General features: G+C 42.0%; 1 protein-coding gene across 2 annotated transcripts in view; it reads right to left on the bottom strand.

Annotated features, from left to right (window-relative positions):
* The window catches only part of samd4a (sterile alpha motif domain containing 4A), a 103,768-nt gene extending 85,789 nt beyond the window's left edge, over positions 1-17,979 (bottom strand). For both annotated transcript variants that reach the window (XM_029687464.2, XM_029687465.2), the window contains exons 1-2: positions 17,781-17,979; positions 16,122-16,739 (exon numbers count right to left, since the gene is read on the bottom strand). In XM_029687464.2, the coding sequence (XP_029543324.1) occupies positions 16,122-16,317 (196 nt within the window). In that variant the 5' untranslated portion in view covers positions 16,318-16,739; positions 17,781-17,979. The remainder of the gene's footprint in view (positions 1-16,121; positions 16,740-17,780) is intronic.
* Positions 17,980-25,370: the final 7,391 nt, after the last annotated feature.

Genomic DNA, 25,370 nt, shown 5'->3' with positions numbered 1-25,370 from the left:
TTTGAAAAAGAGACAGTCAACTCATTTGTATTTATTATGGATCCCCATTAGCTGCTGGCAAAGCAGAGGCTACTCTTCCTGGGGTCCAGCAAAATTAAGACAGTTAATACAATTTTAAAACATTACATTCACAACACACTGTGTGCCCTCAGGCCCCTACTCCACCACTATCTACAGTACCAAATCCATGTGTATGTATAGTGCATATGTTATCGTGTGTGTGTGTGCCAATGTTTGTGTTGCTTCACAGTCCCTGCTGTTCCATAAGGTGTTTATTTTATCTGTTTTTTAAATCAAATTTAACTGCCTGAGTCAGTTACTTGATGTGGAATAGAGTTCCATGTAGTCATGGCTCTATGTAGTACTGTGTGCCTCCCATAGTCTGTTCCGGACTGGACTTTGGGACTGTGAAGAGACTTGTGGCATGTCTTGTGGGGTATCATATCCTCTGCTCTCCCCACTCCTGTCCACCGTCACCACTAAAAGTTGCATAGATCACATCATTACTCCATTTAGTTTACAAAGCTCTGCTGAAAAAAGAAAAAAAACATCCAACCTACCTGACTTCACTGTTAAAATATGACATACCAAGCCCGTTTCACAGGGATGGTTAACTCTCAAGGTTGCAAACCAATCTAGGTAAATCTGCCTTCAGTTTTAGTGTCCCCCATCTTTTGGAATAGACTACAAAACTATATCTTGACTCTCTGGTGGATCTAGGGTAGTTTAGGACTTTAATGTCGAATGTGTTGTATAATTGTATTTGTGGTGTCTAAAGCTGTAGTGTTGATTCTGTAATGTGTAGTTTATTTTATTTTTAGTGATCATTTCAAATTGTTGTATTGCTGTTCAAAGGGCACAATTGTGAATGAGACCCTGGTCTCAACGGGTTCCCCTGAAAAAATACAGTTCAATAAAACATTTAAAAATGAAACCCCCTGGCAATGTGGAGGGTCTAGAGCTGAGCCATAGTAACCAAACAAGTCTGTGCGGTGACTGTAAAATCAATAAGATAGGGGGGAGCCGCACTCCCTGACTGCAATTCTAGTCTACAGTACCTGTTGGAAGCTGCCCCTTTGGCGGACTACATACTTGTGTGGCTCAGAATGTCATAGTCGCAGCTATGCCTGGAATGTGAGCCTGAAGTCTGGGCCAATTGGAGAAGCCCCAGAGCTCTATTTAAGGAAATGGCTGAGGCCCATTCCACCTACACTCTGTACCCCGACCTAGCTCCCTTCCTCAATCATTTGGAGAATAATTATCATTATTTTCCTCTCTGGAAGAAAGCTCGATTTCCGTACCTGCTGAGAACAGAGAAAGTTAAAGTAGTCGGATTCCGCCGCTGAGGTTAGATAACCACGCAGGTCTGTGTGTGTGTGTGTGTGTGTGTGCACACCACAGGAGGTTGGTGGTACCTTAATTGGGGAGGATGGGCTCATGGTAACAGCTGGAGCGGAATCAGTGGAACGGTATCAAATACATGGTTTGATGCCATTCCAATAGCTCCGTTCCAGACATTATTATGAGCAGTCTTTGACAGATGTTCCCTTTCAAGGGCTGGCTACTGTGGCATTACCCAGTGGTTCCCCTATATTATAATTTAGCAGTGTCTGAAAAATTGTTGCCGCCACTCCAAAAAATTATTAACACAATTTCAGTGTAAACTTAAAATAACTAAAACCAGATAGACAGTATGTAGAACATTTTATGGCACTGTATATATATTTTTTATGAGATCATCTTTGTGAACAAACAATCACCAATTAGAGCTAGACAGTCATGGAAAATCTAAAATTCCAAAAATGTCATGGCATGGTGACCCAATTGATGTTGTCACTCAAATAGCATAAGAACACAGCACAAGCCATGGAAAAAATGTGTAGAATTGCAGGAAATTAAATAAATAAAAAGCTGCATAACTCTCTCTACCCATGGCTAAATGTGTACAATTGCAGGAAGCTAGCTTTAAAACTGCGTTTCACGTTCTTAATTTAACCCCATCACATTATTTTTCACACGGCTAAGGGCTCCACATTGCGTCGTGCATAAGAACAGCCCTTAGCCGTAGAGCAGTAAAAATAAAATGTTTTTTTTTTGTCATACCAATCAGCATTCAGGGCTGGAACCACCCAGTTTATAATTACAATTATACAACTGGTGGGTCTAATCCTGAATGCTGATTGGTTAAAACCGCATTCCAGGCGATGTCTATTCCACATGTTACCATCGGCTAAATCTATGACGTTAAAATGCCTATTTACACTGTTCCATCAGACTGCAATCCACGGTCTCATCAGCCCAGCCAGGCAATTTATGAAGATGATCTCCACTATAAAAAGCATCTAGACATTATATCACATATCTTTTAGACTAAAATTTAGTTTTCAACAACGGAAATTTGTATAAACCTTGCCGTCTGAATTTGAATATTGAAACAATGTCGGAGAGACAATCGCATAGTAATGAACGTGTCGTGAGTCGGGATAAGAGACAGGCAGGCAGCTTTCCTTAGCAAGTCGAAATTATCAATCAGGATTTTTATGGATATATACACTAGAGGATATGGATATATACACCTCTATATACACTAGAGGTTGACCGATTAATCGGAATTGCCGATTAATTAGGGCCGATTTCAAGTTTTCATAACAATCGGAAATCTGTATTTTTGAGAGTAGGAGTAGGTGAACGGATAATCTCCGCAAGTGTAGTTCCCACCGTGAAGCATGGAGGAGGTGGTGTGATTGTGTGTGTGGGGGGGGGCTTTGCTGGTGATACTGTGATTTCTTTAACATTCAAGGCACACAACCAGCATAGCTACCACAGCATTCGGCAGCGATACGCCATCCCATCTGGTTTGTGCTTAGTTGGACTATTATTTGTTTTTCAACAGGACAATGAGCCAAAACAAACATACAGGCTGTGTAAGGGCTATTTGACCAAGAAAGAGAGTGGAGTGCTGCATTAGATGACCTGGCCTCCACAATCACCCGACCTCAACCCAATCGAGATGGTTTGGGATGAGTTGGACCGCAGAGTGAAGGAAAAGCAGCCATCAAGTGCTCAGCATATGTGGGAACTCCTTCAAGACTGTTGTAAAAGCATTCCTCATGAAGCTAGATGAGAAAATGCCAAAAGTGTGCAAAGCTGTCAAGAGGCAAAGGGTGGCTAATTTGAAGAATCTAAATACTACATGATTCCATAGGTGTTATTTCATAGCTTCTCTTCACTATTATTATACAATGTAGAAAATAAAAACCCTTGAATGAGTACGTGTCCAAAATGTTGACTGATACTGTATATATATTTATAAATAATTATCTACAGACAATAACCCATAATGACAATGAAAACGTTATTGAAAATGAAATACAGGAATATCTAATTACGTAAGTATTCACACCTCGGAGTCAATTACATGCAAGAATCACCTTTGGCCGAGATTACAGCTGTGAGTTTCTGGGAAGTCTCGAAGAGCTTTGCACACCTGGATTGTACAATATTTGCCCATTATTCTTTCATAAATTCTTCATGCTCTGTCAAATTGGTTGTTGATTAGTGCTACACAACCATTTAAAACTAACTAGGCCACTCAGGAACATTCATGGTCTTTGTGGGAAACAACTACAGTGTATAGTTGGCCTGTGTTTTAGGTTATTGTCATGAACGAACCTTTCAGCAGCATCTCCCAGTGTCTGGTGGAAAGTAGACAACCAGGTTTTCCTCTAGGATTTTGCCTGAGCTTAGCTCCATTACGTTTTTTTTATCCTGAAAAACTCCAGTTCTTAATGATTACAAGCATACCCATAACATGATGCAGCCACCACCATGCTTGAAAATATGGAGCGTGGTACTCAGTAGTGTGTTGTATTGGAAATGCCCCGAACAATTTCTATTCAGGACAAAAATTGAATTGCTTTGCCACATTTTTTTTGTTGCAGTATTACTTTAGTGCCTTATTGCAAACAGGATACATGTTTTAGAATATTTTTATTATGTACAGACTTCCTTCTTTCACTCTGTCATTTACGTTAGATTTGTGGAGTAACTACAATGTTGTTGATCCATCCTCAGTTCTCTTATCACAGCCATAAAACTATGTTTTAAACTCACTATTGGCCTCATGGTGAAATCCCTGTGCTGGGGAAGGATGCCTGTATATTTGTAGTGACTGGGTGTATTGATACACTATCCAAAGTGTAATTATTAACTTCACCATGCTCAAATAGATATTTTATGTCAGAGATGAGGTAGTCATTTAAAAACCATGTAACACTATTATTGCACACAATAATTATATTTGGCAAGCTAAATATTAGTAGCATAACCAAGAGCAAGCCACGTTTAATTAGGTGCTCGTCATTCACGCGACAGTCAAATTTGGCAAAGGTAGCACACATCTAGTTGCAGATGATATATAAACAGTACGAGGTCTTTGCAGCAGTGCTAGTTTCTGTAGAGAGCATACAAACACAGAAAAGGGGTACCTCGATTTTAACTTTGTTTGAACACCTCAAATAGACTAGTCACCAGTCCAGGGCTAGGCAACTTTGATATGAGAAGGGCCACAAAAAAAAAATCTGAACTCATCATGAGGGGCCGCAGTGGCTCGTGGGGCTGCGTACCCACATCCATTGAACTGGCCAGTTGGCCATCCCTGCACTAGACAATCAGACCTTAACACAACAAGTAACCTTTCAGCACAACTCCAGCTCGGATTCGGTAAACCTCCCGAGTTCACCTCTCCTTTTGAGTTTGTAGGACCGCTGAAGGAACAGAGTTTGACAAAGTTTGTCGGGGTTACTTTGACCGAGATGGTGCTCTAATGAGAAAATGGCATTTGGGCAAGACAATTGGCCCAGTGCATCTCAAATTGTTATTCTAGTTACATTTCGACAAGAAATACAGAAGTTGGCTCACGATGGTAGTATGGCAGGCCATTTTGGGGTCAAGAAGACGTATGATCGTATTGTGATTAACTTCTTCAGGCCTGGTCTGAAACAAGATGTTGTGGCTTACTGTAAATCCTTTTGCTGTTTGCCAGTGGACAGATAAACCAAACCAAGCTGTACCGGTTGCACCTTTACAGCCTATTCATGCTTTTGACAAGCAGGGTTCTGGTAGATTGTGTTGGTCCTTTCGCCAAAGCAAAGAGTGGTAACCAATCTCTTGACCATCATGTGCGCTGCCAATTGTTCCACTGACGAAAATCACAGCTCCTAGTATTGTTAAGGCACAGTGGCGTGTGTTCTTGGACACCAAGGGAAGCCAGGCTTCCCCACATTTTAATTACAAATAAGTTATTTTGTCTCGCTATGTTTCATAATTTTCCTTCAATTCGCAAGACGTTGAATGGATCTCACAGGAGAAAGCATCCGAGCAAGCGAAACAGCACCCCTCTGTCTCTCCATGTGTAGGCCATCTACCTGATACTGTCTGGTCCAAACGAGTATGGCATTGCTGCCGCCCATAGCATTGAATGCAAGGGAAGCCAGCAAGCATTTGGCCTCACATGACAAAAAAATATATATTAAAGAAATTGCCAATCAGCTTTGAGAGCATATGTCATTAACAGAAACGACTTGTGGTTTTACTTAATTCTCCGTACTGGCCTATGATTATAACGGCAATTCAGATCCAACCATTAATTCATACATTGTTGTGCCCCTGGCCTGAGAGGATGGAAGTTGAATATGTACAGTAGCTAGATGTAGAAGGCTAATGTTAACTAGCTAACGTTGCCAATTAAATGGAAGTTAGGCAAGCAAGCATTTAGCCAGGTTGCCTAGGGCGCAAACAGAAATCAGAACCATGGACAGCCACATCATATTTAGTTTAAATTGTTTTTGGTATATTTTAATTGTCACTGTATTAGACTAAGCTGTATTGTGGACTTCATCAGACAGAGGTTGCTATCTGATTTTGTGATAAAACAAAGGTGTGGTTGAAATTATTCTGACACGGTCTTCTTATTGTCTCAGCCTTTAGGCGCATACACATACACATCTCAAGGTCGCAAGGCATATGAATTAACAGAAAACAACGGAATTATCACAACACATACACTACCGTTCAAAAGTTTGGGGTCACTTAGAAATGTCCTTGTTTTTTAAAGAAAAGCACATTTTGTCCATTAAAATAACATCAAAATTTAACAGAAATGCAGTGTAGACATTGTTAATGTTGTATATGAAGATCTCGTACAACGCTGTGTACTCCCTTCACAGAACAGCGCAAACTGGCCCTAACCAGAATAAAATGAGTGGAAGGCCCCGGTTCACAACTGAGCAAGAGGACAAGTAAATTAGTGTGTCTGCCTCAACTGGCAGTTTCATTAAATAGTACCCGCAAAACACCAGTCTCAACGTCAACAGTGAAGAGGAGAATCCGGGATGCTGGCTTTCTAGGCAGAGTTTGTGTGTCCAGTGTCTGTTCTTTTGCCCATCTTAATCTTTTATTTTTATTGGCCAGCCTGAGATATGGCTTTTTATTTGCAACTCTGCCTAGAAGGCCAGCATCCCGATGTCGCCCCTTCAAGTTTCTTGGCAATTTCTTGCATGGAATAGCCTTCATTTCTCAAAACAAGAATAGACGGATGAGTTTCAGAAGAAAGGGCTTTGTTTCTGGCATTTTGAGCCTGTAATCGAACCCACAAATGCAGATGCCCCAGATACTCAACTAGTCTTAAAGAAGGCCAGTTTTATTGCTTCTTTAAAATCAGCACAACAGTTTTCAGCTGTGCTAACATAAATTGCAAAAGGGGATTCTAATGATGAATTAGCCTTTTAAAATGATAAACTTGGATTAGCTAACACAACGTACCATTGGAACACAGGAGTGATGGTTGCTGATAATGGGCCTCTGTACGCCGACGTAGATATTCCATAAAACATTTTTTTTTATCTGCCGTTTCCAGCTACAATAGTCATTTACAACATTAACAATGTCTAACATTGTATTTCGGATCCATTTTATGTTATTTTAAATGGACAAAAAAAGTGCTTTTCTTTCAAAAACAAGGACATTTCTAAGTGACCCCACATTTTTGAATGGTAGTGTACATTATTGGTTGTAATGTCTTTTTTGGGGAGGGGGGAGGTTAGCTACACACCGCTACTTTTAAGGCCCAGGTTAAATTATTTTCAACGTTTGGACTTCCGCAGATAGTGCAATCAGACCAAGGTTTGAATTTCATGTCAAAAGTCTTCCAGCAAGTGCTACAGCAATTGGGTGTTAACCATTGCCCCTCTAATGCCTACCACCCAGAGTCTCAAGGTGATTGAGAGATTTTATCAGACTTTAAAGTCTGTTGAGAGCTTACCAAGTTGAGTTTGAGAAAGACTGGGATGAATGGGTCCCTTTTGTGTTGTTTGCAGCGTGGGAAGTTGTTCAATAATCTCTTGGTTTAAGTTCGAATGAGCTCATGTTTGGATATAATGTCAAAGTTCCTTTGAGCTTGCTGAGAGACATTGTTGCAGGACACCACCTTAAACAAAAACAAATCTGTTGGAGCACGTTAGCACGTGGGGTGCACAGATTAGTGTCACCTCGTTAGTCAGTATGTGTTACACCTGTGCTGGTTGTCCATCACGTTAGGCAGAAGGTGTGTCACCTGTGCTGGCCCAGGTGATATTTAACAGTGGCTGGCACAGTGCGCCAGTTGTCTTGAGAGATGTTAACACTTTTAGTTGGCTCTCCCCATTTGATTTCTAGAAAAGCAATCCTTTATCGGACCTTCCCTGTTTGGATTTGCTCTTCTTTGGTGTGGGTTTTTCTTCTGTTTGCATCTTGGCAAATTTAGTGGGCTCTCATGGTGGGTGTCTTTTAGATCCAAGCTGTTGTTGTTATTCAACTTTTAATGGACACCCCATGTGTCTTTCAGAACCCCTCTTAAAATTTGACCTGTTACGTTTTGGTTGTGGTTAGTGACTCTTGTTAGGTCCACCTTTTTGAATGACAAATAGTTTCTCGCTGGGGACACTTTCTGTTGTGTGCAGAGGGTCCCTGGTTCCAGCCCAGGTTGCGGCAAGGAAAGGGACAGAAACAATATTGTTACATTGATGCTGTTGACCCAGATCAGTGGTTGCTAAGGTCAAAGGGGGTGAGTGGAACTGGTGTGAAATGGCTAGCCAGTTACGCTAGTAGCATTTCAATTGGTGGTGTCACTCGCTCAGACCTTGAAGTAGTTGTTTCCTTTGCTCTTCAAGGGTTGCAACTTTTGTGGAGCAATAGGTAACAATGCTTTGATATTGTCTGACGTGTTCAGAGGGGTCCTGGTTCAAACGTAGGCTAGGGCTATGAGGGGGAAGGAAGCAACACTTACTCCTCCTCCAATCTCTGGAAGGAACCACTAGGTCACTAACAAGCTACCGGAATCAAAGTTCCCTCTTGTGCTCATCACACGGGAAACAGCTGCCGTGGGCTTGGACTCGCCTGCTGATGTCATCCTGGCACAGCACAAGAGTGACCCTGTGTCAGCCAATCAGCTCTGTCAGGGAGGAGTCATGGACTATAGGGGCGCTTGGTCTAGGCTGACACCTTTCAGTGAGGGGAGAAGGATGTGGCTGGCAGCGATGCAGTGAGAGACAGATTGTTGTGGGGGTGGGTGTAGTCTGTGACAAGCACGTCTTCCCAAGTGCTAAATCCGCCACTAAAATGGTCTATCCCAGTTTGTCCAATTACATCAAATCGCTTGAATTTACATCGATGGCACTAATGTCTCCATCACATACTGTATAGTGGGCCCCATAAGGCTGTTATACAGTCCTGTCCCTGGCCAACCCCATGTCATGCATGCTGTGCCTAGTGCTTTGTGTTCCCTTGTCTTCTTGATGCCTCAGCAGTGCCTGCACGCAGTTGGGACTGGATGGCGCCCAAGCCTCTGTATACAATGACATGCACTGTTTAATGCCTCCAAAAATGGCCAGCTGCCTCAGGAGGAAGGGAGGGTAGGAACTATATAGGGAAACACCAAATGGTTTGTGGTCTGCGTCTGCTGCCTATTCATCAATGAGGTTAACAATGTGTTTCACCTGTCCAGACAGAGGGTGGAGCCTGAATATTACATGCCGCAGTCTCAGGCACCAAGTGCTGACGGAGCATCCATTCACACCTTTGGTCAAACCACACAACTGCTAAAAAGGGGATAGAGTGACTTGGAAGGTTTCCGAAATCGTAACTTAGTACCCCTCAGTTGTTCCATTAGTCTCAACCTAGAAGCTTTGCGTCAGCAGCTCAAGGTTTAAATCGAAAGGGTTTGGGGCCGAAATATAGTGGGAGGGAGAATCACATAGACCGTCTCTGACAATCTGCTGCAAAATGTAGCTGTGTTGGATTGTGGGTTCTTAACACATCACTCACTGCAGAATGCTGTGTTGAATTCTCAAGAAATTAGGTCTCCCGAAATCCACTGGTGATAACTCATCAAATTAGTCCACAGCACTAAGCACTGCTTCAGTTATAACACTTGGCTGCATAAACCATGCAATACAAAACTCTACATGGCACTCAAAGCCAGGGGTTGGAACCAACAATTTTCAAATCCCAAAAATAAATTCTGAACCGGTTCGAACACCAAAACCCGTGACATCAACAGGTTTTTACATTTAGGTTTTTACATTTACCTCATTAAATTACTTCACCACCATAATGATGCGTGTGTAGGGAGATTAATTTAAATCAATGACCTATTTTGTACTAGAATTAGAAACTATGACGCTCATTCAAAATGTCTGACTTGACGTCGGTACAAGTACCTTAATTCAGCCTCACCTAGTGGAAGTATGGTCCCTAATGAAGTCAGAGGAGTTTCAAAAGCTTCCTCAGTCACTGTTTCTTTCTTTCAGTGAAGTCAAGACTTTGTGTTGCCGTTAGTGTTGGGAAGGGGGAAAAAGTGGCGTTTGATTCCGACTGTTCCGAGGGACACTAGGAGGGATTGTTTTTTTGGCAGGTCCTCAGTCCCACCATTCCTGTGGTTCCGTATGAGTTCACGGAATACGGAGCCGAGTGGCCAGAAATAAACTGTTTGCTCATGCGTGGGTGCAATGAAATAGTTCAACACACAAACGAGAGACAAGGGCTCTTTTCTCTTCTGCTAGACAGGACGAGACAGGACGGGGGGTGAGACTTTTCCTCTTCAGAAAAGCAGCTGGAAGAAGAAGAGGAAGGTTGAGACTGGGGAGACCTGAGCAAATCTGGAGTGTTGGTCACTGAAGAATGGGGGTGTCTGGGAAGGGGTGGTGGTAGTAGTAGTTTCTGAGCAGGGGTGATGAGGTTGGAGGTTCAGCTTCAAATTCCACTTCAGCCACTATTATGTTTTCTACTAATCTATCCCGTATATGTCTATCTTGGATGACATCAAAGTTCATTTTATAAAAAACAATATCCTGTTTGGCCACTGGAACTTTAGGGGTTTGCAGTAGCAATGATTTGAAGCTGTTCACTAGTGCAGTGCAATACACTATTACCCTGGTAAATTGTCCCAGGTAGACAAAAAGGGCACCCCTAAAATACAAGATATTAAAGAGTTCCTAACATAACTTCATATTATTTTCCTTCATCATAATATCCTTTACCATTTCTTTGTTCTTCGTTTGGAAAGCCCTATTATATCCTCTGCTGTTACTTCCCAACTATGTTCCATGCCCACATTCCTAGACAATATCCCCATCATCGGAACCCATTTACGACTACAGCAAGGAATGCCGTTTTCCGTCAATGGTTTTTCATCAGCGGTGAACGCAGGGAAGCATGATGTTTGGCCTGGGCGATGATGATATGGCCTAAAAATCTCTCTTTTTTTCAAGCATGGGAGATTGGCTAGAAATTTTAAAAAATACATCTCCAAATAAGCTTTGTTGCACAACTAAAGGTGACTGCATCTAAAACAGAAATTGGGGCTTATATAAAATTATACCTAGGCTAAATATATACCAAATATTTTCTGCTTTTTTGCAATAAGTAGGTCTATAAAATGCAATTTTTGTTACAAATTTAACCAGAACCATGCACATCCACTAATGACCAATTTCTTATAGCAGATACTATAGAAAATTAACACAGATCTCATAAACAATCTCAAGCACAAGCCCACCTGCTAGTAAGTAGCCAGCTGATCTTTATATTTCAAGTCTAGCCAAATTGGATCTATTTGCTGTTTTGAATACATCATCCAGTCCATTTGAACAACATAGCATGTTCACTTTGTTTAAAATGTGGAAATCAAGTGGCCTACGTGGAAAAGATGCTAATTTATCATATTGAGAACAAATGTAAATTTTTATGCTCATTGCAAATGTATAAAACAGACAGCTAGCGCATAAGTCTGTGGCTAAAATGCTGCTAGAGGTACAGTGCCTTGCGAAAGTATTCGGCCCCCTTGAACTTTGACCTTTTGCCACATTTCAGGCTTCAAACAAAAGATATAAAACTGTATTTTTTTGTGAAGAATCAACAAGTGGGACACAATCATGAAGTGGAATGACATTTATTGGATATTTCAAACTTTTTTAATTAACAAATCAAAAACTGAAAAGTTGGGCGTGCAAAATTATTCAGCCCCCTTAAGTTAATACTTTGTAGCGCCACCTTTTGCTGCGATTACAGCTGTAAGTCGCTTGGGGTATGTCTATCAGTTTTGCACATCGAGAGACTGAAATTTTTCCCCATTCCTCCTTGCAAAACAGCTCGAGCTCAGTGAGGTTGGATGGAGAGCATTTGTGAACAGCAGTTTTCAGTTCTTTCCACAGATTCTCGATTGGATTCAGGTCTGGACTTTGACTTGGCCATTCTAACACCTGGATATGTTTATTTTTGAACCATTCCATTGTAGATTTTGCTTTATGTTTTGGATCATTGTCTTGTTGGAAGACAAATCTCCGTCCCAGTCTCAGGTCTTTTGCAGACTCCATCAGGTTCTCTTCCAGAATGGTCCTGTATTTGGCTCCATCCATCTTCCCATCAATTTTACCCATCTTCCCTGTCCCTGCTGAAGAAAAGCAGGCCCAAACCATGATGCTGCCACCATCATGTTTGACAGTGGGGATGGTGTGTTCAGGGTGATGGGCTGTGTTGCTTTTATGCCAAACATAACGTTTTGCATTGTTGCCAAAAAGTTCAATTTTGGTTTCATCTGACCAGAACACCTTCTTCCACATGTTTGGTGTGTCTCCCAGGTGGCTTGTGGCAAACTTAAACAACACTTTTTATGGATATCTTTAAGAAATGGCTTTCTTCTTGCCACTCTTCCATAAAGGCCAGATTTGTGCAATTATACGACTGATTGTTGTCCTATGGACAGAGTCTCCCATCTCAGCTGTAGATTTCTGCAGTTCATCCAGAGTAATCATGTGCCTCTTGGCTGCATCTCTGATCAGTCTTCTCCTTGTATGAGCTGAAAGTTTAGAGGGACGGCCAGGTCTTGGTAGATTTGCAGTGGTCTGATACTCCTTCCATTTCAATATTATCGCTTGCACAGTGCTCCTTGGGATGTTTAAAGCTTGGGAAATCTTTTTGTATCCAAATCCGGCTTTAAACTTCTTCACAACAGTATCTCGGACCTGCCTGGTGTGTTCCTTGTTCTTCATGATGCTCTCTGTGCTTTTAACGGACCTCTGAGACTATCACAGTGCAGGTGCATTTATACGGAGACTTGATTACACACAGGTGGATTGTATTTATCATCATTAGTCATTTAGGTCAACATTAGATCATTCAGAGATCCTCACTGAACTTCTGGAGAGAGTTTGCTGCACTGAAAGTAAAGGGGCTGAATAATTTTGCACGCCCAATTTTTCAGTTTTTGATTTGTTAAAAAAGTTTGAAATATCCAATAAATGTCGTTCCACTTCATGATTGTGTCCCACTTGTTGATTCTTCACAAAAAAATACAGTTTTATATCTTTATGTTTGAAGCCTGAAATGTGGCAAAAGGTCACAAAGTTCAAGGGGGCTGAATACTTTCGCAAGGCACTGTATGTGGTACGCAATGACGCTCGTGACAGAAACGGAGCATACATTTTCCACAATCATGTTTATTATTACTCACGTTTTAGTAGGGTCTGCTCTGTTCTACATTTTCGGAGTTCAAACATAAAAAGTGTATCATTAGAAAGGTTATGTTCTCTACTATTACAGTAAAAGAATGTCTCAATGCGTTTGTGTCCATATGACCGATTCTGTTGGCTCAAATGCAAATAGTGGGTTTAAACTACTTATTGTCAGAGAGGAAGAAGTGATTATTTTAGGTTTGTTGTGAGTGGCAGAGGGAGGGGCTTGGTGTCTGTGTGCAAGTGGTAAGGTGCACAGTGCACACAGCACAGAAGGAGCGAAGGAGACAAGGCCAAAAAGATAAACACGCATAAAAACCTTAATTCTTGCGATACAGGCATTTGGAAAAATCGCGCTAAAACTTACATTCAAATGGATTTGATATAAATCGCCCAACCCTACATGACATCTGAAATGAGGTGACCAGCAGCAGACTATTATTAGGCTCCAACATCCAGTGAACCAAACTATTGAGAAAGGTGCAAAGAGATGAGCCTGGTCCCAGGTCTGTTTGTGCTGTCTTGCCATTCTGTCGTTGGAATCACAATGACCATAGCATAGGAGTTAACAAGACAGCACATACAGATCTGGAACGAGGCTAGAATAAGATCAGACACGACCAGTTCCTGACAAGTCCTCATGATGCTACTTGACAGCTCCCTGAGGTGGCTATGCCATCATAGCTGTGCCACACTGAATCATCATCCTCGTCTCCCCTACTGTTGAATGAGCAAGCGGCGCTACCAACACTCAACCAATCCAGCTACTCGTCCCCAGAGGTACTAGAATGGTGAAATGACACTGCAGACAATCTCAAATACGACAGCCCTCCATTTTGCCCATAAAAGGTGACTATGGTGTTCTTAGCATTGCTTCTTAGTCCTGACCAACAGAGCACCTGTTCATTTTGAAGTGGATATTCCTTGACATATAGACACTGATATTAGCCTAGATAGTAATAGGCTGAACATGACAGTGGTGGAAAATGGGATAATGGAACGTGTATGTGTTGCATTCTCTTTTTCAATAAAAAAAATAGGTCTGCTGTGCTTATCACACCGGGAGGGAGATTGAGAAAAAGATTGAGCATGAAGGAGGGAGGGAAGAGAGAGGGTTAGGAGAACTAGAAAATAATAGAAAAACACATCAGGACTGAGCAGTGCCACAGCACAGAAAAAAAAAACATTTAGGTAAAATTACTTGAACAGAGGTAACTTCCAGATTCGATCAGCACAACAATAGGTCTGATAATCTTACGTAGAAATTCAATGATGAAATCGCAATGAAATGAAATGTCGGTAAAACTTTATTTGGATTGTTAGTCTGTTGATGCTCTACAGACTATCTGCTAGCCCTAACCTTAAACCTTACCCTAACCCAGGGTTTTCCAAACTCTGTCCTCGGGACCCCAAGAGGTGCACGTTTTGGTTTTTGCCCAAACATTACACAGCTGATTCAAATTATCGAAGCTTGATGATTAGTTGCTTATTTGAATCAGCTGTGTAGAGCTAGGGCAAAAAAACAAAATGCGCACCCCTTGGGGTCCCAAGGACAGAGTTTGGAAAACCCTGTCCTAACTTTAACCCTTACCCTAACTCTTATTGTAAAACTAACAGTTATCTTAGCAAGCAGTTGCTCATCAACAGATGGTCGAACTATCTACAAATGGTTTATCCAAATAAAGTGCGACCTCATCCAGTGACTAAAATTAATCCCCCTCTCCCTTACCCTACTCACACAGTCACACACTGATCATCAGTCTTTTGACTCTTGACTTGCTGTGACAAGCAGCAAATAAGTTGCATCACTTTGTTCAGGGAACAAAGCAGTCTCTTCATGCAGTGAAATAAGTAGGTAATTCTGGATTCCTTTTATTAGTACAGTACATTCCAAATAGCTGCGCCTTTCCACTCAACTTAGATCTTCCAGCTACAAATTAACCCTGTGAGGGCCACATACATCAATTTCTACCACAAATATGCATATTTTTCCAACCTTCTCACAACAATAAAATAGACAAAGACTTGAATTTATACATCTTAAATCTGCCTGAGACTTTTTAAATGTATTTAACCCGCCATCCACACTTCTGCGTCTGAAGAGATTACAATGAACATAACAATGTGACTCAGACAACCATACATGTGATATCAGTGTAGACAGAAAGAAACACCAGGATTGTGGGTTTGATTCCCAGGGCAACCCATACATAAAATATAAGCACGACTATAAGTCGCTTTGGATTTTTTTTTTTTTTTAAAGCATTCTTTGATCTCTGACAGTGGGCTTGGGAATGATTCACCTAAGAACTTTATACAGTCCGTTATTAATGTTTCCAAATTTATATTGAACAATAACAGGGTCTGAACTGCATTAAAACATCCTCAACATAACTGGGAGAACACAGTGCAAAGAGAGGCTGAGAGAGAGAGAGAGAGCCACTGCCCACTAGAAACTGGGAATCCCATGTTGCGGTGTGTGTATGCGTAGGGGAAAATGATAACATATCCATCTTTAGACGGTTTCTCAATGTGTATTAAGGCAGTGCCAACCGACAGATGTGGTCCTGGCTATACAGCTGTAGATATTGGATCAGTACACACACATACACTGTTTTTTCTCATCATCACTAGCCAGAGCTCCACTATTTTTCATGAGCCGGTTTGGTTGCCAAGGTGTTTGTTTCCATGACCACATACCAGCCTGATGCAACAAACCAGACCACCACCACCCCTAACCGATTTAACCCCACAGTAGAACACTGGAATCGTGTATGATCTGGTGTCCTATTCAAAGATGCCAGGCCAGCTAATGCTATGACTTCATCGTTGCCATGCCATATTACACCGACTCTGGCAATGGGCACGGTTAACCCTTCGCTGTCTGTGGAAGGACTAAGGAGGTTAATACCTTCAAATGTGTGTTTGTGTATATGGGAATTGGCACCAGTGCCAAAAGCACCAGCACCAGTGCCAAAAGCACTAATTCTCTCCGGCCAACTTCAACAGAGCATCACCATTATCAACTTAGATGGACAGTCAAGATGGAGATGGTGTGTGTGTCGGTGTGCCTACCTGGGTTATTGGCCTCTCCCTCCAACACGTGAAGCTCGGTGCAATCAGCCAGGCTGTGCTCCAGACACAGCTGCAGGAAACGAGCCTGGGTCTGCGACACCCGCTTCAGCAGCGACAGCAGAGCCACCGTCTGCTCACACTCGTTCCACCCCTTAAACCAGCTTCCCAGGATGCCCACCTGGTCACGAAACATCATGGTCTGGGGCAAAGGCACCAGGCCGAACGTGGAAACTAGTTAGTGACCTTCCTGGTGTCACGAGAGAATTGAGTTAAATTGGTGCTCTAGTGGTTAAACTTTGGTCAAAGCTTGTGTTGGATGTGCTCTTCTTTTGGTCTGTTTTTGTTGTTGATGTTGAGTGGAGCAGAAATATGTACTTTGAGCAGGAGGGATTTGAGCTGTTGTGCTTAGTTCAAGTGGCGTAGCATCATCCAGGCTTTTAGAAAAGCAGGTGTACTGTAGTTTCAGCTTGAGGGGAGTGGTGGCAAGGTGCTCTCCTAGGTGCATCTGCACAAGGGGTTTTTAACATTCAGACAGGAGAGTCGGCTTTCCTCCTGCACTCTGTGCTGTCACACCAGCATTACTTTTGTTGGCATTTTCCACAGGGATCCCATTTATATCTGAAATGATGAAAATAAATGTTTGGGAGACACTGTCACACATGGTCTGTCAGTAACACACACACAGCTTGGCGTCCAAAATCCATCTAGTAAAGTCTTTACCGACGGTGAACTCCAAATGCAGAGGAAATGTGACCAACACTGCTCTCTGCAGACTTGAAATAGACTGTTATTTAAAAAACATTTTACATTGAAACCAGGAGATTAGTGACACCCATTGCCTACTGACACAAAGCCTGTATGCCTCATACTTCTATTTAAAAGTAGCCCTCTCTCAGTAGTAATTGGCGCAACATCCCGACTGGTAGGCTATTTCCAAAGAGAAAAGCGCCTGTCCCTTACGTTATAATGTTACATGCAGCTATGTTCAAAGGGTCCCTGCTGTAAGCTTTATGATAAAGCATAAATTATTGCTTTCCACCACACATTGCTTCGAAAATAGCCTGTAGACTGTATAATCGGTAGACTGCCAACTACGCGAAACTGAAAGTACCCTGAGTGAAAAGACTGCATTATTTTTCAAAATATTGCATTAAAATAGGTCCATGTCAGCACTAACAGGTCTCCAAAACTGTCACTTTGCTTCATCAGCACTGGGGCAAACATTGCCCTACATGAGCACCGAGGATAGGCTAGATCTTTTGTAAAAATGTGGAGGTCGAGGAAAATTAATAGGGATCTACATTAAATAATTGAAGAGTCTCAATGCGCAGTCTAGCACATTCGCAAAATGTGCCCAATGCATAGCTATGTTACACTGTAATGCAATACACATTCAGTGTAGTTTCCATAAACTCCACAGAGCCAGGCCCGAGCGTTAACTATTTCCCCGCAAATTAAACGTCCAGCTGGACACCTATTAAAAAGTTTAAAAAACGGTGATACAGTAGGCTAAGTTAGCATATTTTCTCTATTACCAGTGTAGCCTACTGGACAGACAACTCAGCGAGAGCAGTTCAGACAAAATAATCGACAAAAACATATTCCAGAACTTTGGTTAAAAAAAAAAGTGGCAAAGAAAATGTGTAAAACGTTACTCACTTCCTTGCACAACTGCATCGGTGGTGTGGATCGCAAGACGGGTGCGCAACAAAGTTTGAAACTGTGGGCAGCGGTGCCCCTTCACTCTGCATCTATGCGTTTTGCCATCTTGACTAACTTTTCCTCCGGCAGTTAGGCTCCTCTTGTTTTACCAGAGGAGAGACTCGGCTTTGCTTTCCACATGCGAATAATTAACACGAAGCATTACGTCAGGGGCTTGGCAGCACAAGGAAGCACAAAAATAGATCATGGGGTTAGGGACAGATCACGTAGCCTACCAGCAACCGAGACGACAGAGGCATTAACATGTTTTACAAAGGGGGGGAGGGAGTTTTCCAAAGCAAAGAGGACAAAATCAAAACAAGAGTGAAGTTGTGTGTGTATATGAAACAGGGGCGGGAGTTGCCTCAGTTTGTCCGTTCACTTATCTGTGCAACACTTTCACCTACATTTGCAAAAAGCAGGTCGCTAAAAGATGAATACGTGGTGAAAGATACCTTTTTGTCGGAGTTGATCATTTGGCAGTGTTTACATTACAAATACAGGATGAAGAGAAAGATTCTATCAACGACACCAGTGTGCCTCCCTGTCCCTGAAGTTCTTTATTGTACATTTAGTTCCAATGTGTGCGTTCCATACAGCAGAGGGCCTCAACCACCCTACCGTCTGGTCTGGTTCAATTCAAATGCAAAATAGATATTATTAACATTGTTTCAATGATAGTAACATAAACAGTGATGCATTGTATCATGTTATAGCAATACAGCAGCTGATACAATGTTTCGAGTTACAGTATCAGTGGGCAAAATAAGAATTAAATGCTTCTGTGATGCGTGATGTTACCAATCTTCCCGGATATACAATTTGATATTTAAATTTGATACAATTGGTATTTTATGTTTTTATTGTGTAAACCTTGACGTTTTTTTTTAGCATTGACAGTTTTCTGTTGTATTTTTTAAATTCTCTAATACATCCATGAATGCATCTAAATGTGCACAGATGTTACGTTAGAACAAAAGTATATAATAATAATGATGGGAGGCCACTGGGTCCTTGGGGACCTTCAATACTGCAGACATTTTTTGGTACCCTTCCCCAGATCGGTGCCTCAACACAATCCTATCTCGTAGCTCTATGGACAATTCCTTTGACCTCATGGCTTGCTTTGGGATCTGACATGCACTGTCAACTGTGGGACCTTATATAGACAGATGTGTGCCTTTCCAAATCATGTCCAATCAATTGAATTTGCCACAGGTTGACTCCAATCAAGTTGTAGAAACATCTCAAGGATGATCAATGGAAACAGGATGTGTTCAAGTTAGAGTCTCAGAGCAAGGGGTCTGAATACTTATGAAAATAAGGTATTTCTGTTTTTATTATTTAATACACTTGCAAAAAAAATCAAATAACCAGTTTTGCTTTGTCATTATGGGGTATTGTGTGTAGATTGATGAGGGGGAACAATTATTTAACACATTTCAGAATAAGGCTATACCGTAAATACATTTGGAAAAGGGGAAGGGGTTTGAATACTTTCCAAATGCAATGTATATATAAACTTCATTTTTAGGGGCACTCGGGTCATAAATGACCAGATTCATTTGAATTTAATACTTATAGGATCATGGAATGCATTTGTTCTGGTTGAAATATCAAGGTAATTGTTTCAGGTGGCAATAATAAGTTTTGGGGAAGCTACTCTAAAAAGATAGCACACCAAGCTATCAATTACTTCTCAACAAAATAAGTTAGGCTACATTAAAGTTTCCCCAACAAAAAAGATAGTTAAATAAACTAAAGTTACTTTGAAAAAATAGATCACTACATCCAAACTACTTTGTGAAAAATGATCATACAGTTGAAGTCGGAAGTTTACATACACCTTAGCCAAATACATTTAAATTCAGTTTTTCACAATTCCTGACATTTAATCCTAGTAAAAATTAATTGTCTTAGGTCAGTTAGGATCACCCCTTTATTTTAAGAATGTGAAATGTCAGAATAATAGTAGAGAGAATAATTTATTTCACTTTTATTTCATTCATCACATTCCAGTCAGTCAGAAGTTTCCATTCACTCAATTGGTATTTGGTAGCATTGCCTTAAATTGTTTAACTTGGGTTAAACGTTTCGGGCAGCCTTCCACAAGCATCCCACAATAAGTTGGGAGAATTTTGGTTCATTCCTCCTGACAGAGCTGGTCAGGTTTGTAGGCCTCCTTGCTCGCACACGCTTTTTCAGTTCTGCCCACAAATATTCTATGGGAATGAGGTCAGAGCTTTGTGATGGCCACTCCAATACCTTGACTTTGTTGTCCATAAGCCATTTTGCCACAACTTTAGAAGTATACTTGGGGTCATTGTCCATTTGGAAGACCCATTTGTGACCAAGCTTTAACTTCCTGACTGATGTCTTGAGATGTTGCTTCAATATATCCACATAATTTTCCTCCCTCGTGATGCCATCTATTTTGTGAAGTGCATCAGTCCATCCTGCAGCAAAGCACCCCCACAACATGATGCTGACACCCCCATGCTTCACGGTTTGGATGGTGTTCTTCGGCTTGCAAGCTTCCCCCTTTTTCCTCCAAACATAACAATGGTCATTATGGCCAAACAGTTCTATTTTTGTTTCATCAGACCATAGGACATTTCTCCAAAAAGTACGATCTTTGTCTCCATGTGCAGTTGTAAACCGTAGTCTGGCTTTTTTATGGTTGGTTTTGGAGCAGTGGCTTCTTCCTTGCTGAGCGGCCTTTCAGGTTATGTCGATATAGGACTCGTTTGACTGTGGATATAGATACTTTTGTACCTGTTTCCTCCAGCATCTTCACAAGGTCCTTTGCTGTTGTTCTGGGATTGATTTGCACTTTTCGACCAAAGTACCTTCATCTGTAGAAGACAGAACGCATCTCCTTCCTGAGCGGTATGACGGCTGCGTACTCCCATGGTGTTTATACTTGCGTACTTTTGTTTGACAGATGAACGTGGTACCTTCAGGCATTTGGAAATTGCTCCCAAGGATGAACTAGACTTGTGGAGGTCTACAATTGTTTTCTGACGTCTTGGGTGATTTCTTTTGATTTTCCCATGATATCAAGAAAAGAGGCACTGAGATTGAAGGTAGGCCTTGAAATACATCCACACGTACACCTCCAATTGACTCAAATTATGTCAATTAGCCTATCAGAAGCTTCTAAAGCCATGACATAATTTTCTGGAATTTTCCAAGCTGTTTGAAGGCACAGTCAACTTAGTGTATGTAAACTTCTGACACACTGGAATTGTGATACAGTGAATTATAAGTGAAATAATATGTCTGAAAACAATTGTTGGAAAAATTACTTGTATCATGCACAAAGCAGATGTCCTAACCAACTTGCCAAAACTATAGTTTGCTAAGAGAAATTTGTGGAGTGGTTGAAAAACAAGTTTTAATGACTCCAACCTAAGTGTATGAAAACTTCTGACTTCAACTGTATGTTTTATGAAGGTTTTACTTGATGAATCAATGTATGTAAATCTGAAATGTCAGACTACAAATTGCAAGAGGAGATTAGGTCATATGTTAACAGAATGTGTCATTTAGCCTATTAAAAACAAAATCTATGTTTCAAGTGAGAATTAGGCAGGCCTGAAGCCGAAAAAGAAAGGAAATGATTGCCTACTTCACCCATATTTTATTGTTTTTTTTGCAGAAAAAAGTAGTGTGTTGTTCCAATATCTAGCTACACAACTAGAGGGCAAAAAACATAATTAACTACTAAAAACACTACCTAGATTTGAATTAAGTTGAACTACCACCAAGCTACTCTAAAATGTAGTTAAATTACCAATTGAACTACCTGTACAGTGCCTTCAGAAAGTACTGTACACCCCTTGACTTTTCTACATGTTGCTGTGTTACAGCCTGAGATTTTGTGTCACCGGCCTACCCCATAATGTCATATTGGAATAATATTTTTCGAAATATATACAAATTCATACAAAAATGAAAAGCTGAAATGTCTTGAGTTAATAAATATTCATCCCTTTTGTTATAGCAAGCCTAAATATGTTTTTAAAAAACCCGGATGATGCTGGGCCAATTGTGCTGTAAGTCATTTTGGATAAAAGCATCTGCTAAATGGAATTTATTATTATTATTAATATTATTATTATAATAGTTCACTACTCCCCAACACTGCATATTGGTTGCTGAAAAGTATGTTGGTTCTGAATAATACAATTACAAAAAAAAATCTTGATCAGGCCAACATCAGGCCTATGTTCTGTGATTTTTCCAGTGCAGTTCATTTTGGAAGATATTTTTGGTGCACATCTCTTCCAACCTCCAAACAAGCATGTTTATAATATCCAGTAAAATTGTACTTCTTAATTAAAATAACGACAGTATACTAGTATGCAGTGGACAAAGGCCTACCTCAGTGTTAATTTACCTCAATGGATGAAAACTCCAAAAAGCCTCTGAGGTTTGGTCGCCATCTTGTGGGTATAGAACTTATCAAAGTCCTCTTTACCTGGCAAGTGAAACAGAAGTTTAGTTGGTTACATAGACCTATTTGTGGTGTGATGAGTGGGTCTGAAACTTTAGTTTCAGAAAACATGAGAAATATAATGGCCCAGATAACCACGCGTAAAATCGACGTCGGTGAGACTTGCGTGATATGGAGGTAGGTGACTCACGGGCTGTAGGTGCCCCAACCCCTGGAGCCCCCCCCCTCTCCACAGGTAGGATTTGAACACATCAAGAGTCATGGCATAACAAAAATAGAATTACAGAAAATTAGCTGTAAAACTGAAGAAAAAAATTCTGCCTCATGGCAGAAGACAATAGAGTCTTCCACGGCCCTACTCATCCCAGGCTAGTGGAACCGGGCTCTGATCTGTTCCTGGGTCTTCTCCATTCCCAGGTGTGCCCCCAACAGGTGGGTGTGGGCCAGCTGAAAAACGGTTCCCACATACCGTCGGGGCAGCAACACTACCTCTTGAAGTTCCCCCTGTTGGTGTGACACCTGATACAAAAGGTTATTCTTGATTTGGAAATGGGTTTATCACCAGTCATTCACCCCCGGAAGTAGCTGTCCATCCACCGCTATCACTTGGGCTGTGGCGGCTGTTGGGGAATAATCAGAATTAGTTGGTAACATAGGTAAGATGTTTTATATTCATCATATGTTTATAAGTTACTTCTCATCAGAATGTTTATTTTTGTATAATACTGTGGCGGGGTTGCAGTATCTGTTCTCTGTCAAGACTAAGTTGCTTGGGCCGGGGAGAGGTCAAGCGTGTATCTCTTGGCTCCACAATGTCTGTGTGCCAGTCAATGTGTCTCTGTGATCTTGTCAAGATAGGATGGATTTGATATATGCCTGTTGATGTGAGGATTTGTTTAGGTTCTGTGTTTGAGAAAATAACATAGTTTAGGAGACAAAGCTGAACGATAAATTATGGCCAAAGCTGTCTGGCTATGTGTGTCTTTGCTATAAATTATCTCAGTTGCAAGACTCCGGACTTGTAGATACAGGTTTGTCAACCGCTTGGTTCCGGGCCGCACAGGCGACAGGCCGTATTCGGCCGACTCATACCTTTTTCCTCAGATCATGCCTCCACAGTGCCGCGAACAGCAGGTCAATCTAGTCCCACGAGGAGGGGTACCGGCAACTCCAGTACGGCACCCACTACCATTTGGCAGCACCCTTGTGCGTCACGATATTGGCCCATACGGTTGGATACCGCTGTGTGTCACTGAGGACACAGGAAATGGACATCTCCCTACCATGTTTGGTCCCCTGGTTCAGCAAGCTCGTGGTTATTAGCATTTCTTCCGGAGTCTAATAGAGCTTCCGTGTCGTGTCCATCAACCTTCACCGGGACCATGGGTGCCGTTGATTTGTGGTGCGCCCAACAGGAGGTGACGTAGTTCACTGCGTGGCCAACCTCGCCTTCGGGGCTTGCTGATGGCATCGACTTCTCTTGAGAAGGGCAATTACAGGCAAGGTGCCCCCAGGCGCCACAATCAAAAAACCTCCTTTGGTCTCCATCTACCTGAGGTCATCGGTGGCGGGTCGGCTCTACCCCAGCAGTCTCTCCACGGGTATGCGATCCTTTGGCCCTGCCGACTGTCGGTTCGGGGTACACAGTGGTGGGGCTGTCCTTCCGTCCCTTTGGACGGGTCCCGACTCGGTCATGCTCCCACTTGATTTTTAAGGTTAGGGAGAAGTGCAGTGAATAGTGCCAGTTTTTAGAATGTCAATATAAATTCATGTAATTATGGTTGTTTGTAATTTTGTCTTGCCTTTTAATCATTATATGTGTTATTGTTTTTACCATCGAGGACCACTATGGAAACAAGCGTTTTAATGCTTTCAAGTGATATCCTCTGGGTCCACATTGTACATTTTGTTGTATGTCTGTTACCCCAAATAAATTAAATTCATCGTCAGGACTTTAGGATGACTTTCCGCAACATATCCAGGATAATGGGCTGCATTATGGGCTTCAGGGAAGTCAGGAACCAATACACGCAGTCAGTCAGGAAAGCTAAGGCCAGCTTCTTCAGGCAGAAGTTTGCATCCTGTAGCTCCAACTCCAAAAAGTTCTGGGACACTGTGAAGTCCATGGAGAACAAGAGCACCTCCTCCCAGCTGCCCACTGCACTGAGGCTAGGTAACACGGTCTCCACCGATAAATCCACGATTATCGAAAGCTTCAATAAGCACTTCTCAACGGCTGGTCATGCCTTCCGCCTGGCTACTCCAACCTCGGCCAACAGCTCCGCCCCCCCCGCAGCTCCTCGCCCAAGCCTCTCCAGGTTCTCCTTTACCCAAATCCAGATAGCAGACGTTCTGAAAGAGCTGCAAAACCTAGACCCGTACAAATCAGCTGGGCTTGACAATCTGGACCCTCTATTTCTGAAACTATCTGCCGCCATTGTCGCCACCCCTATTACCAGCCTGTTCAACCTCTCTTTCATATCGTCTGAGATCCCCAAGGATTGGAAAGCTGCCGCAGTCATCCCCCTCTTCAAAGGCGGAGACACCCTGGACCCAAACTGCTATAGACCTATATCCATCCTGCCCTGCCTATCTAAGGTCTTCGAAAGCCAAGTCAACAAACAGGTCACTGACCATCTCGAATCCCACCGTACCTTCTCCGCTGTGCAATCTGGTTTCCGAGCCGGTCACGGGTGCACCTCAGCCACGCTCAAGGTACTAAACGATATCATAACCGCCATCGATAAAAGACAGTACTGTGCAGCCGTCTTCATCGACCTCGCCAAGGCTTTCGACTCTGTCAATCACCATATTCTTATCGGCAGACTCAATAGCCTCGGTTTCTCGGATGACTGCCTTGCCTGGTTCACCAATTACTTTGCAGACAGAGTTCAGTGTGTCAAATCGGAGGGCATGCTGTCCGGTCCTCTGGCAGTCTCTATGGGGGTGCCACAGGGTTCAATTCTCGGGCCGACTCTTTTCTCTGTATATATCAATGATGTTGCTCTTGCTGCGGGCGATTCCCTGATCCACCTCTACGCAGACGACACCATTCTATATACTTTCGGCCCGTCATTGGACACTGTGCT

Source organism: Oncorhynchus nerka, linkage group LG18, assembly GCF_034236695.1.
Source record: "Oncorhynchus nerka isolate Pitt River linkage group LG18, Oner_Uvic_2.0, whole genome shotgun sequence".
NCBI classification, from domain to species: domain Eukaryota; kingdom Metazoa; phylum Chordata; class Actinopteri; order Salmoniformes; family Salmonidae; genus Oncorhynchus; species Oncorhynchus nerka.
Note: the sequence above shows the minus strand (reverse complement) of the source record. Positions and strands in the feature narration are given on the sequence as shown.